Source organism: Leptonotus elevatus, chromosome 1 (assembly GCF_054856555.1).
Source record: "Leptonotus elevatus isolate MCC_2025b chromosome 1, RoL_Lele_1.0, whole genome shotgun sequence".
In the NCBI taxonomy this organism is placed as follows: Eukaryota; Metazoa; Chordata; class Actinopteri; order Syngnathiformes; family Syngnathidae; genus Leptonotus; species Leptonotus elevatus.
The window spans coordinates 33992411-34006655 of NC_141239.1; the positions used below are offsets into that span (position 1 = coordinate 33992411).

General features: G+C 41.5%; 1 protein-coding gene across 5 annotated transcripts in view; it reads right to left on the minus strand.

Moving 5' to 3' along the window:
* The window catches only part of dlgap1a (discs, large (Drosophila) homolog-associated protein 1a), a 72835-nt gene that overhangs the window by 42465 nt on the left and 16125 nt on the right, over positions 1-14245 (minus strand). For 3 of the 5 annotated variants that reach the window (XM_086094173.1, XM_086094164.1, XM_086094188.1), the window contains exon 2: positions 2633-4123. In XM_086094173.1, the coding sequence (XP_085950299.1) occupies positions 2633-4006 (1374 nt within the window). In that variant the 5' untranslated portion in view covers positions 4007-4123. The remainder of the gene's footprint in view (positions 1-2632; positions 4124-14245) is intronic. The other 2 variants (XM_086094199.1, XM_086094180.1) reach the window with 2 other exon arrangements.

Consider the following 14245-nt stretch of genomic DNA (forward strand, 5'->3'; position numbering starts at 1 on the left):
CATGATACAATGATGCTCTTGCTAACACATATCAAAACGGAAAAATGAAAAGGGAAATGCTACCAAGCAACTGCATTATGCTGTATATGCTAAAAGCTCTGCATATCTTAAATTTGCTATTAAGATTGATACTTTAGTTGTCAACAATTACAAACTGTCAGGCTGGCTTTTGCCTTTGAGAATCTGTAAAAGTGGAATTGGTTGCAGTGCTCTCAGCTGTCAGGCTGAGGAACCATCTTCCACTTTTGCTCTGACAGGCAATCTCAACGGCAAACCTAAAACTTTTATTTTAAATCAAGCATTTAGTTAAGGTTCCTTCAGGTGAGTCCTCATCCATTACTTATGCTGCTATGAAGCTAGACCAAGCATTATTATAGGGCAGGCTTCCCCGAACCTGGTACTTGAGGGCCAGAATCCTGCAGGTTTTAAATGTTTGCGTCCTCCAACGCACCTGATTCTAAAGATTAGGATCATTATCAGGCTTCTGCAGAGCTTGCTGATGAGCTGATAGGTTGACCAGACGTTCCAGATTAATCAAGACATTTTGAGCCTTGTGTCCCAAGTCCCAGCAGATTTCGCCAAAGCCATTGTATACAGGTCCCGTCCTGCCAGGCCGTTTTTTGAGGTTTTTTTGGGGGGGGGGTCCAGTCAGCAAGCCAATTGTTTGGGGCCATGTGTATGTCAATATCACATAGTTGACATAGCGATTCATACGACTAATCTAAATGTAGCTAATCACTTACAGGCGTGTTATCGTCATATCAGAACTAAAACCATTTTTGGTGTGGGTATCAGGTGTGAGTGGGTGCCAGATTGTATCGGTGCCCTGCACGCCTGCCAATGACATCAGAACAGCAGTGCTACTTAAACTAAATAATCTTCGACGTCACTGGACAACGTGCAAGCAATCCTGTCGCGAGCCAATCGTGATGTCATCTATAGGCGACCCCGATACGATCCGGCAGCCCGATCGCATCTGGTACCCACAACCATGGATATTTATAAAGACTACATGCGCAAAATCCAACGGGGCGGCCATCTTGTCACAGGCAGGCAGTCTGGTCTGTTGTATTGATTGTGAGCGAAGGTGAGTGATCTGAACAAACGTAAACTCTGTTATCTCACTTCGACCTTGACAGATTTACACACCATTTGCTTTCTCACAAACTTTAATAAAGTAGTAATAATTCGGTATGAATAATTATTAACTATATGTATTATTAATTATTAACAAGTATGTAGTATAATAACTACGCTTATAAACTAAACTGCTCGAAAACCAATAGTTTTTTGGCAAACCGCTATTTTGAGTTGTTTAAAAGAACATGTACGATTAAACAATGTAGTAATGAATGAGAGAGGCGGAGCGAGGTGACTGTGGCAAGATGGCCGCCCTGTGCAGAGGTTCGATTCCATTGGCTCGCAGCGCGGACAAGACATGTAGTCTTTATAGATATCTATGCCCACACCAGCTTCCGTGTCTAAGAATCAGGGGAAATGTAGTCCTACTATCTTAATGCTCCCGTCGCTGGTCAGAACGCAAGTTGAGTTTTTTCTGGCGACATATTTCCAATGTTACAATGCGGGACCGGTGTGGAGTAAACAACACAGCCAGCTTCCAATAGGTGTCGGGACTCGGGGCTGAGAAAAAAAGGTTGGATAATGGTGTGTGCATTGGCTTGTCTTACACTGTTGAACTGTCAACCAAGATAGCATTTAGCATTAGCTTAAGCAATAACACAACCACTGGTCACCAGACTGACTAGTTATTAAATTTGTTGTAAAAAGTTCCTGATGAGAATACATTGTATATATGATTCTCAGCTAATCTGTAATGTCCTAGTTGTGGATTTTGAAAACCTTATCACCCTACATTAGTGGCTGTGCTGATAATAGAGGTATGACCTTATAAATGGCTACAGTGATAATTATTACTACTACTTATGCACCAGATATTTAATACTGCACTGTGTTATGTACATACTCCAGATTCACAGAGCTTCAATTGTCTTTATATTCCTCTCTTCTTCAACCAATCTTTGCAGATGGCAGCACCACACACTGTCTGGCTAGTTGTGGTCAGGGTTTCACTATTTTCTTTTAAGATACATTGGGTACTTGAAACTATTCAGACAACATATGAAAAGTGACATAACAGTTGTTATAATGTAGCCCTATAAAAATTTAACAATATGCTTTATCTCCCTATTCATTTGATTTTTTGTTTGTTTGTTTGTTTGTTTGTTTTGTCCTGCTCAGCTGCATGGTCATGTGGATCCGTCTGCTTTTTTTTTATGCTGGAACAGTTTGTCTGTGTTCTCTCTATCCCAGTAGTTGAAGTGTCTCAAGCAGAAGTTGGTTAATGGCAAAAATGATGTATAATTGTAATATTTTAGATATTGGCATATCGCTGAAGCTGAACTATCTGGACAGTTGATGTCTGCTAAACTGTACTTTTATTACCAACTGAAGTGAAGTGTAATTTTGCAAATACACTTGAGTGAATACCACTGGCTCAGAGGAAACATTGTCAATGATGAAGAGTACGTCGAGGTGGGAGGACGGTCAACAGAAAGGAGAGGGGTGAATCGACTGGTTGGTTGTGGATTGGAATCGAGGTGGAATTAATTACCTGTAGGAAATGGCAAGTGCGCTCCTGTTGCTGACTGGCCTTAGATTTGACTAGAGCTCTATCTAGGTTTAGGTTACCGGCTCCTGCGCTGGCTCTGAGTTGGTTGTGGCTGCTGTTGTTGGTGTAGACCTCACGGGCCCTGCTCACCGTTAAGCTCGACGACCACGCCCCTTTCTTCACAACGGGCACGTCCACAAGACCCAGAGACAGCAAGGGACCACTTCCTCCACCGACACCGCCTCCGATGTTATTGCTGCTACCACTAATTGGCACACAAGAGGGCGACGCTGCATACTTCACATCGTTGTTGCTCCAGGAGGCTTTGAGTGCAGAGTGGTGATGCGAGTGGCCATGATGTGCATGGGTGTGTGCGTGCTCACTGATTGTGCCATAAGGGTCCATCATAAAGTACTGTTGTGACTGGGGGAACTTGTCAGGGTTGTTGCCAGGGTAGCGACCCATTGTCATTGCTATGGGTGAAGGGGAAATGGAGGGCGCAGGTGAGGGTGGTGGTTGGTGGTGGTGAGGGTGGTAGAGACACAGCTCCCGTTCCAGGTTATCATCCGAGCTCCAATATCCAGAGCCCGGTGCAGATGCTGAGCCGTGGAGCTGGTGGTGATGATGGTGGTGGCTCCGATGTTTGGGCTCTGCTGATCGGCAGCGCTCACGACTCTTGCTGCGCTTCCTCTGGCGCACTCCCATCGGTGGAGCGTCACCCTCTGGACTGGCCCTTGAACCACCACCACCACCTCCTCCACCACCAACACCACCATTAACACTCCCATTATTGGCCCCCTTGACAGACTGTGTGTGGTGCGGCCCCTCCAGTGAATGTGACTTGGTGAACAGTTTCTGGACTGAGTGGACCAGGTGGCGAATCCTCCCTGGGCTGTCATTGTTGGTGTTGGACCCGATGCCCGCGCTCTGGGCCAACATTCCTCGTTTGTATTGTAGTGTATGGTAACCGTCTCTGGAAAATGATGGCTGATGCTCAAACGAGTCTGCAAAGTTTGCTGGTACCCGGGTGGGTGTTTTACCTCCATAGCCTCCACCACCACCTCCTCCCCCTCCTCCTACATACGGCACCATGGCCATACACTCATCCTTTACCTCAGGATGGTGAGATGAGGAGGTGGAATGGCATCGTCGAGGAAAGGTTCCGTATGGGACGATGCTGTTATTGTCGGAGGGGTATGAGGTACGCTGAGCGTTGTAGTAGGCCAGCTCATTTGGATGTGGAACGGCAATGGGAAGTGGCATGTCCATCTGACTAATCAAATATGGCTTGCGGTCAATGTGCTGACCAAGTGGATCATATGATGGCTCATAGGACACCACATGATGGTGACTCCGGCTACTCGAAAGGCCTTTCATGATGCGGGGCGGGAAGGGTGGATGCAAAACGGGTATGATGTGGATGAGAGATGCCAGGCGGGCCCGTGTTCACAGAAAGGCTCTGGATGACTTTCCCTGAGAGGAGAGCTTCAGACTCTGAAAGAGAAGAAAAAAAGTCTCGTAAGATACTGTACAGAGGTGCGTTTGACAGGATTCTGTTTTCTGTCTTTTGAATCCAGGGTTCATTGGTCTGGGGTCCATCGGTTCTACTGTACTTGATATGAATGGACTCAGTTTCTGTTCCTTGAGTGATTGTAGTCATTACTTGACTTGTACTTGATATGGGTTATTTATTATTGGAAACTGAATACTTTATACAAAAAAAAACATACTGGCATTGTATATTCTGAATACATTAACATTTAAGGGTCAAAAGACATCTGGCAAAGTGTTCAATAATAAAAGGAGAAGCCAACCCCCCCAAAAAAATTCTTGACAATAATATGTTCTATGCAGCCCCACTAAATACGGTATTCTGGCTAATATTACGTTAGTGGAACATGAGTTAAGCAGCAAAATCCAGCAGTTTTTATCAGTATCGGAAGGCGTCCAATTTGCCACTTGCTGTCAACTAAAAATGACATCACAGTTATTCAGGGATCAGGTAACGACTAATCACAGCTCAGCTTCAGAAAACAGGTGAGCTATGATTGGTCGTTGCTTGAGCCCTGACGAACTGTAATGTCATCTTCAGTCGACAGCAAATGGGACAATGAGATGGATAAATATGGCTGGATTTTGCTGCATAACTCATATTGCACAAATGTTTTTAAGTCTTACATTTTTTGCTCCGCAATCTTCTTTTTTTTTTTTCTTCGAGCAGGGTTCATACTCATCGCCTCCGGTGCGGCAGCTCAACACTTGCCACTCAGCTAAATTTCTGGCCCGCCATCAGCCAGTACACATTCTGCCAGCCACAGTAAACGTTGCAGTGCACTCTGCCGCACAACAAAAAACGGACAATTTCTAACCCACCCGGATGCCCGGAAAAAATTTAATAAAGTGAATATCTTCCGGTAAAACAGCCTAATTCTTCACAAAATCAAGTACAGTGAAACAGCCAGTTAATGGAAGCACATCCACAAAGCCAATCTTTCTTTTTGCACCATTCTTTGTGAAAGTACGAATAATTCGTTGTTCCTTACTTTGCTGAAGATCCAGTAGCTAAGGCGTTGGTCTCCCATACTTCAAAATATGGTGTTTTCCCTCAAAAGAAAGGCGTGAAAATAATTTTATATTCTCTAGAGTCTTACTGCTTTGCCGTGCACTAAGTGTGTTTTGAATTCACGAATGCACTGTGCGAACGTACGTTCGCATAGGAATAATACAGCGACGTAAAAAGGCTGCGTAGCGATCTGCCTATTTGCGTAAAGGACTTTTCCACTGGGAAACTGACCACGCATGCGCAAACACACATCGCTACGCGGACAGTGCTGGGAAAAGCACAGTCGCGGTGTGCCTTCAGGAGGATAATTTTTTGCCTGCAGGCCAGACAAAGTAATGAGTCATTTTTAATTGAGGTATGAAAATCACCAAATGTTGTCACTTTTAAACCTGTAGGTAGTGTAGGCTTTCTGAAATGAAATAAATAATTAAAATAAATACAAAAAGGCAAACGGTTTCAACTTTCCTTTCAGCTTGGGGTAGGCAGTGCCTAGCTTGCCTATCCTAACCTCACGTCACTGACAATAACTTCACAAGAGTAATTGCATGACTACTGCACTGGCAAAGTGGATTATATTTGTATTCATCCATCCATCCATTCTCTGTACCCCTTATCCTGACTTGAGTCGCGATTGTGCTGAACCCTATTCCAACTGGTCACCAGCCAAACACATTTCACAAATAGTAAACAACTATTGACACTCACATTTAAACCTACGGATAATTGAGTCTTCAATTACCCTACAACTTAAAATCTCATTTTCTTCCTGCTTAGGTTTATATGTCAATTTTACTTGGGGTCCCCCTTAAATACTGCTTTAGCATTTGTCTTTTTATTTATTTTTTACTTTGGTCGCACCTATTTTTTGGTGTGATTGTGAATATTGCTGCTGCGACAAAATGAATAAATAATATGTCACTTGATCAAGTGATCAATCCACAGATAGCCATCAATATAAATTAAAGTTTGAGTGTGAATATTTCAAGGTAAAGTACACTGTAATGCAGGGAGTCCAAATGTTTTCTGGGCCACATACAGAATTATTCAAGGATTTGGGCCACTTTGACACATTTCCCTTATTAGACATGCAAACAAACCTTAATTACACTTTAATTTCACACTGTATACACTACACATTGTCATTTGCTGTACTTTTTACTCAGTGTACAAAGCAAACAAATGGCCACATTTAAAATAACACTGACTTCGTGGCTCAAGTGACTCCAAGGATCCCAAATGGCCATGTCTGTCAGCAGGATAGTTTTGTATTAATGTCAGAGTTGTGGGATATGTATTTGGCCTTCCTCTGTCCTACTTGCCCCAAGAAAGTACTTCTTAACACATTCAGACAGTTCCACTGGTTGATGCAACATTGCGCAGCTAGATGAGCACTCTCTCTCTCTCTCACTGTCGCTCTCTCTACTTCATCATACTCGCTCTCTTTCTCCCTCTCACTCACATATATTAGACTTAACACTGTCTGACATAATGCTATTTCTTTTTCCACGTAGAACTCAATTGTTAACTCTGTTCAGTTATTCCCTCTTTTCCGTGTGGAAGTATTTGTTTTTTTTTGTTTTTTTCCATAAATTAGATGGTTATGTGCAGAAATTCTGGAGGTGGAGAAGTGGTCGAACAATTGTAAAGATTACTTTTTCCGTTACAGACTTCTTCTGCCAAATATCCTTGAGCAACACATGAATGCTAACTAATTTAGTATGGGCAATAACTGCTGTGAACTACTGTAACAGGTTACTTGGCTTCGGAAGTGACAATCGCTAATTGTATGTTGTTAAAGGTTGTATTTATCATCATCACAAATTGCTCTTGGCAATCAAACGATAGTTTGTCGTTTCATTCAGAAAAAAAAATACTGGATGTGATATGCATAGATGATAGTGGGTTGGAAGTCTTGAATTACACAGTCTCACTAAAAAGACTGGACTCACAACAATGTGTATAAAAGTACATCTTGTCAAAATTGAAGAGGAAGTGATTTGCGTGTTGTGTTAGTAAGGGCAGACATTTCTGTACATAGTAAACAACACCATTTTTACTTGTGTATATAAAACTGCATACGACAGAAAGCAAGGTACAATTAGTTAACGTAGTCCAATTGGACCATGTGTTGTGATGTCTCTTCTAATAGCCAGTTAACTTAACATGGCCGGTTTTGAACTGGCTGCTGGGCCCTTGCAGGAAACTTGTGGATTTAAAAGTACATGTGACATAACCAATAAACAATGTCACGTTAAATTAAAAAAAATAACACTGGCTTCATTGTTTCGTTCATTAGTACTTATGAAATTGTATGGTAAAGTATTATTGTAAAACATGATATATGTGTACTAAATAGTAAAACTACTTCCATCATGTGTTACTGGTTCACGGTCGCGGTATTTTGAAGGGTTTTTTGTTAGTATTTTGACGTGAGTGTTTCCCATGATATAATGTAATGGTAGCAATCTAACATGTGTCGTGCACTGCAGTTTCATTGCTGAAGCCCAAAACAGAAAGAAAGATCCAGCTAGCTTCCACTGTGCATGCTTGAGCACAACTTTACTGGAACGTACCATGACTTTTAAAAATATCCAAGAACAAACCGTGTTAACGAGCTAGCATTACAGTGATTTCCGTAACAAAATACGGATGATCCGTAACAGTTGTCAGCTCTGCAATTATCATCATTCTCTCCTTGTTGATTGCAACTTTGTCGGAAAAAGAGCATGTTTAAACGGTAGCTGAACAGGCCCCAACCTTTCTTGTACTGTCATCCTTCCATTAAGAGCCACATGTACCAGACTGCTGTGTTGATGCTGTGTGTAGGCGTGAGGAGGAATGAAAATAGGGCTGGGATCAAGTTATTTTCGGCTAAATGAAAGCTGGTGAACAAAAAGCCTTTGAGTCACCCTGCAGTTGGATACCAACACTGCAGGTGGACTGGTCCGTGGAAAGTTTACATTCATAACAGGGGAATGACACACGAAAACGAAACATCATAGTAGTAGTTAGGTTGGACACATTCAAATATTAAGACAGCTTTGTTCAAAATGGATGGCTGTTGGGTAGGAACTGTGTCATGCTTTCAGAATCAAATAAGTGTGCAGATGCAGATTCATTTTCACCAATTAAATTGCTCACTGTTTCATTTATTGCATCACCCATGGCTCTAAGACCTTCAGAAAAAGAATTAGACCGCTGTCACGAGCCAGCTAGAAACCTGTTAAATCAATGACAGCATAATTAATTTGAATTTTTTTATGCATTAAATCGGTGATTGAACATGATTTACAAGATGGTGTTGTCTTTATGGTAGCAACAATATATATGACGGCAATATAAGGTAAGATGCGAGAACAGCAAGAGGCCGTTGCGAATCAGCCAGGATTCCACTTGACAACAACGAAGTATAGATAATATCGATACTAAATCAGTATAAATAGCAAATTGATATTAGCATGATGAGATTGATATCATATGATATTTTGGTTGATATTGTGTTAGTGGAATATGAGTTAAGCATCAAAATCCAGCCATTTGTATCCATCTCAGGTGGCGGCCATTTTGCCACTTGCCGTCGACTGAAGATGACATCACAGTTGCTCAGGTCTCAGGTAACAACCAATTACAGCTCAGCTTCAGAAAACAGGCAAGCTGTGATTGGTCGTTGATGCACTGATGTAATCTTCAGTCGACAGCAAAATAGTCGCCCCCTGAGATGGATAAAAAAGGCTGGATTTTGCTGCTTAACTCATATTCCACAAATGTAATATTAAGCAGAATGTCATGTTTAGACTAGTGAGGTCACATAACATATTATTGTTAAGGTTGACTTCCACATTAATCAGCTAAAACTTTTTTCCAGTGAGATTTAATGTTTAAACAAACTGTCTAATAGGGAAATGTAATGAATGTTCAGTGGTGTGTTTCTTTAAATCCTAAATGCATAATACTCAGGTACACGGTGTATAACCTCGTAGCAACAGTAAGCTCATGATGCCAGCGCTTATTCACAAGTTAGTTGCCATAACAACACAGACAATATTGAATGTGCGTTCTGGATGTATTGCACTGTGAGCCAGCAAAGAGCGAGTTAGCAAGCAGCACGTTTGCTGTTGGAGAAGTCTTCCCTTTCTTATTCATTGCGCTCTAAATGTCACAAAGACTGTTTGAAAGTGATAATCAAATCACACTATCTGTCTGTCACCTTGCGGCTTTGTGACAGTTAATCACAGAATTTGTCACAATGGACTCTGAAGCTTACTACAGCACTGTAGCTTGTGGCTCTAGTCTAGACAGTCATCACACAATACCGTGTACTAAATACTAGAGATGTTAAAAAAAAAAGTGATTCGGCAATATATCGCGATATTACAGCGCACAATTCTCGTATTGATTCAATACGTAGCCGAATCATTTTAAAAGATAAATTTTTGATGGAAATATTCAACAAAATGTCTTATTTAGGGTTAGGGTTCACAGTTTAAGCATGGAAGAATGTTATATTAATGGAACATTAAGCCTTCAAATTTGATTTCCATGCTGTTCAAACATGAAACAGACCTGTTTGTTAAATACAGTGGCATCTGAAACATCTTCTAATTAACACATCAGCTGTTCACAGTGGTTACTCCTGCAAGCTTCTGGCCAATAGTTTTCACACTGAAGTCGGGTTCGAAATTCCCGCTCTCTGTGCGCATTGTGTACGTGAAGAAGGGTGTGTGCAGTTTCATTTTTCGGCCACAGGTGGCAGTGGCGATTCAAAATTAAATGTTCTGAGTGTTCTGTAACTTTAAAAGGCTGACTGTCTTTCAGAAGAAAAAAAAAGAAAAATCCTCAAATATGTACTGTAGCAGGCTTGTTGCTGGAGTAACTGACCTGCCTAAAAAAATATCTGTGACGAATGTTTTGACCAAAGTAGAAGAAAGAAGAATGAAATCACACTTTTCATCCTCTTTTTATAGCCCCCTTGAGAAAAGCTGATTCTGAGGAGGTGGTCCTGTCTCATGCAAATGATTCACTGCTCACTCTCCATTATGTATTGTGCCAATGCAAGTACGGCTTTGTGTTACAATGGCTGAAGCTAGGGGGGTGGATACTTGTGCTCAAGCCCTTAGTATGAATTTGCCTTCAAATAAAGACACATAGGCTCTTAAATTACACTTGTCACTATACTTGTCAATCAGTGTGCAGATCCGTGCATGTGACACTTAAAGCATATGCATGCTAACTGTTTTGTCACATCCATCCATCCATTCTCTTTTCCTCACGAGGGTTGCGGGGGTGCTGGAGGCTATATCAGCTGACTTTTGGACGAAAAGCGGGGTACACGCTGAACTAGTCGGCCAATCAATCCTGGGGCAAAAATAGACGACCAACCATTCACACCTATGGACAATTTAAAGGGATACTTGACACATGAGCTGTCAAAGTTAATATTTTGTCCAGAATGCATTTGATAACTTCCTTATTTTTCTTGTATAATTAATAACTTTGAAAACTATTTTTTTTTTCACTTGCTATCACTGAAGATGCCATCACCTGTGCTGAGGAAGTAGGTAATGACCTGTTACCTGTTTTCTGGGTTTGGTCAGCAAACTGAGCCATGTTTGGTCGTTACCTACTTCCTTAGCGCAGGTGATGTTAAAAAAAAAAAAAAAAAAAAAAAAATTAATGTTTTTTTTAAAGGTATTAATTGTACATGAAAAATAATGAAGTTACCAAATAAATGCTGAACGAAATGTTAACTTTTTGCTTCTGAAAATGGCTCAAATGAGTCAAGTATCCCTTTAAAGTTTGCAGTTAACCTAGCATGCATGTTTTTAGATGTAAACGCAGGAAGACACACGGATTTGAACTGTGAACTATGAACATGAGCTAACGACTGTTACTGTTACACCAGTCAGGTCAAATTCTGAACACCTTTTTGGCATAGGCAGGTTACAAAAATGATTTCACACTTGATGGTTGGACAGACAATCCAGAGAGTCAAGCAATCCAAAAGTCTGGTTTTCCACATCTCCTTAAGTTATTTAGGAATCACTCTTTCCTTTTTCCATATCTGTAACTATTAAACTTGACTTTTATGCTTTTGTTCCTACTCCTTCCATCTATATGTAGGCAATTTTCTATTTACATATTGGTTGAACAACTCATTCCACGACTGTCAATATAACGACTCCAGATTTCTGAAAACGGAGACAATGTTTTTCAACTGGATAGCTTCAAGAGTTCACAACACCGAAAAATCAATCTCTTCTTTCATAAGGAGAGGAAAAGCCTAATGAATATCTAAGACTTCCTATCATTCCCCCTCCCCCCAAAAAGTACTGTATGTCCGAATGTGCGTGTTTTTTTCCTTTTCTGTTCGCCCACTGACTGATGTGATTCAACCTAGCCTTCATAGCACAGGAATGAGGAGAAGTGCGTGGGCACCTGCTTCTCCTTCTCTCTGCCTTTCGATACTCTCTCTCTCTCTCTCTCTCTCTCTCTCTCTCTCTCTCTCTCTCTCTCTCTCTCTCTCTCTCTCTCTCTCTCTCTCTCACGGTCCCTGACTTTCTCAATCTTGGCGCCTCGTGCGTAGAGCTGCGATGCTGCACACAAAATGTAATTTTATGTTTGTGCATCCCTGGGAAGTCGACAATAGACAGACAGAGAAGGGAACAGCTCAGTGGTGGGATGTGTGAAGGAGTTGGGACCGAAATGACCAGATGACTGTGAAAGAAGCGTGAATCATAGAATTTGACACCTATCTTCTTCCCATCATTTCCGTAGTGTGGGACACTGATTGCTCTAAATTCGTATTTCAATTATACTCAAACTGCTTGATTGTAGAATGAAAACAATGCTAAAGAAATATCAATCAACACATGAATTTGCAAACTCCTATTAAGTGTATTCCATTAAGGCTAGCCAGTTAAACAATAAAAATTGATGAAACTGTGTTGTAGCAGCATTTGGCCATTCAGTAATTTTTAAGACAAGTAGCAGAATTTAGTATATTTGACAGCTGTCTGTCAAAGAGCAACATTAGGAAAATAAATGAATTGATTAGGCTCTATCTCTCTTTATAGAGAGATACATTTTTCAATATGTTCCAATCTCTTTGTTCTGGTCAGAACCCGAACTGCAGCATTCTGAATAAACTGCAGCAGTTTGATGCTTTTTTTGAAAGAGTCCAGAAACTATGAACAATAGTCAACCGATTGGCTCCAGCATAGAGCAGGATAGAAGTTCTACTGGAAATAAAGACATGGATAACCTTCTTCTGGTATGCTTGGAGCATGCAATCCTTTAGCCTGGATGTTTTTCAGATGGTGAAAGGTTGTGTTATACTGATTGATTTGATAAGACTGCTGAAAGAGATCAGATCCGTATATATCGGCACCCCAAAGTTTCAGACTTATTTTTTTAAAGACAGTGATTCTAATTGTTTACTCACAGCAATCCTATTTTGTTTATTGCAAACAAAACGATAACCTCAGTTTTGTTCGGGTTTAGCTGAAGGTAATTTTGGTTCATCCAGTTATTCATTTGTTTTATTCATTTGCTTTGCGTTAGGGGTGCAACGGTTTCGGATTTTGGTGTACAATTATTGCCTGAGAAAAAAATGTGGTTTTATGTTTTTTTAGTTATTTTTGTAGACATTTAAAAAAATCACATCAGCATTCTTTGAAAATGTTTATTTTTAACAACAATAAATAACTGAAAATGATTTTTTTTAAAAGTTGCTACCTTTTAAAACAAATTAGACAGATTAGACAGACAAGTGGACGGTATGTATCCTCTTTTTCTTTCAACTTAAAAAAAACCCCATCCTTTTCTTTCCTTTCAATTTCTTTGCATTTCAACCATACTTACAGGTGAAATGTTCGTCGACAGCCTTTAAACTGGCGATTTGTGTAGTTTACCGCTACAAATGTAGGCATTTTGCAGCCATAATGCATATGCCGAGATACGTTTCTTGGGAGTCCCAAGATGGCGGCCCCGCGGCTTCAAAAGTCTCCGCCTATGGCCTCTCCAGCGGGCGGCCGTGGCTCACGAGGCTCGCAGGAGCTCCCCGCCCTGCCGCGGACCCGAGCCCCGGGGTTGGAGAGGCGGCCGGCGGTCAGTCGGTGGTGACGGAGCGGCAGCGCAGCGAGCGGTGTGCCGGTGGTTCCTGCCACGGCTGCCTCGTTTTGGCCTCCTCTTGCCCCTCGTCCACTTAAACTGGTCCAGGCTGGGCCGCGGCCAGCGCGGGGACGCCCACCGCCGGTGCCAGCGCGGCCCGGCCGCCTCGAAACCCTGTCCCCAGCTGTCGGGTACGCAACTCTCCCCGGGCGGCGTTCAAAGCTGAGCCCTTTGTTGTTGTGCGCCCGCTAAATGGGCTGTGTAGAAACAGAAGAGCGATGAACTATGCGGCATGGCTCGTTTTGCGCCGCACGTGAGCGGAAATATATTTAATATTAAATATTTAATCCTGACGTTTAAAAACCACGGTTCATCGTAAAACTGGTTAATTGTTGCACCCCTACTCTGCGTGTCATCTATTGTACATAGCCATGCTAGCCAACTTTATATAGTTCTGAAGAATTTGACCCAATGGTAGAAAAGAGACTCAACAAAAGGGGGGAGTCCAAGAACTGACCCTTGAGGGACCCCACATATCATGGCCATTCGATTGGATCCTCAACTTCCAGTGGTCACAAAATTACTCCAGGACTTGAGCCATTTAGTCACAAATTAGTTTCTGACATGGTCAACAGTATATCATCTATCAGCATATTTTTCATGTTTTTTTTGTTTTTTTGCTCAACAAAAAGAAAAGAACAACATGATACACATTCATTATTTTATTAGTTTCCTAAATCAAGAAGCCCCAGTAACGGCTCATCAGAGACCAGCACAATGTGAAGCAGTGAGCTCTGTAAAAGATCAGCTCCCTTTGCAACAGAGACATTTACTTGTCAGTGAGAGAGCCCCAGCCCAGACTCACTCAGTATTCAAAATATTCAGTATTCAATAGTGAATCTGTCTTTTAGAACATGATTTGAATTGCCGTATTAAATCAAGAA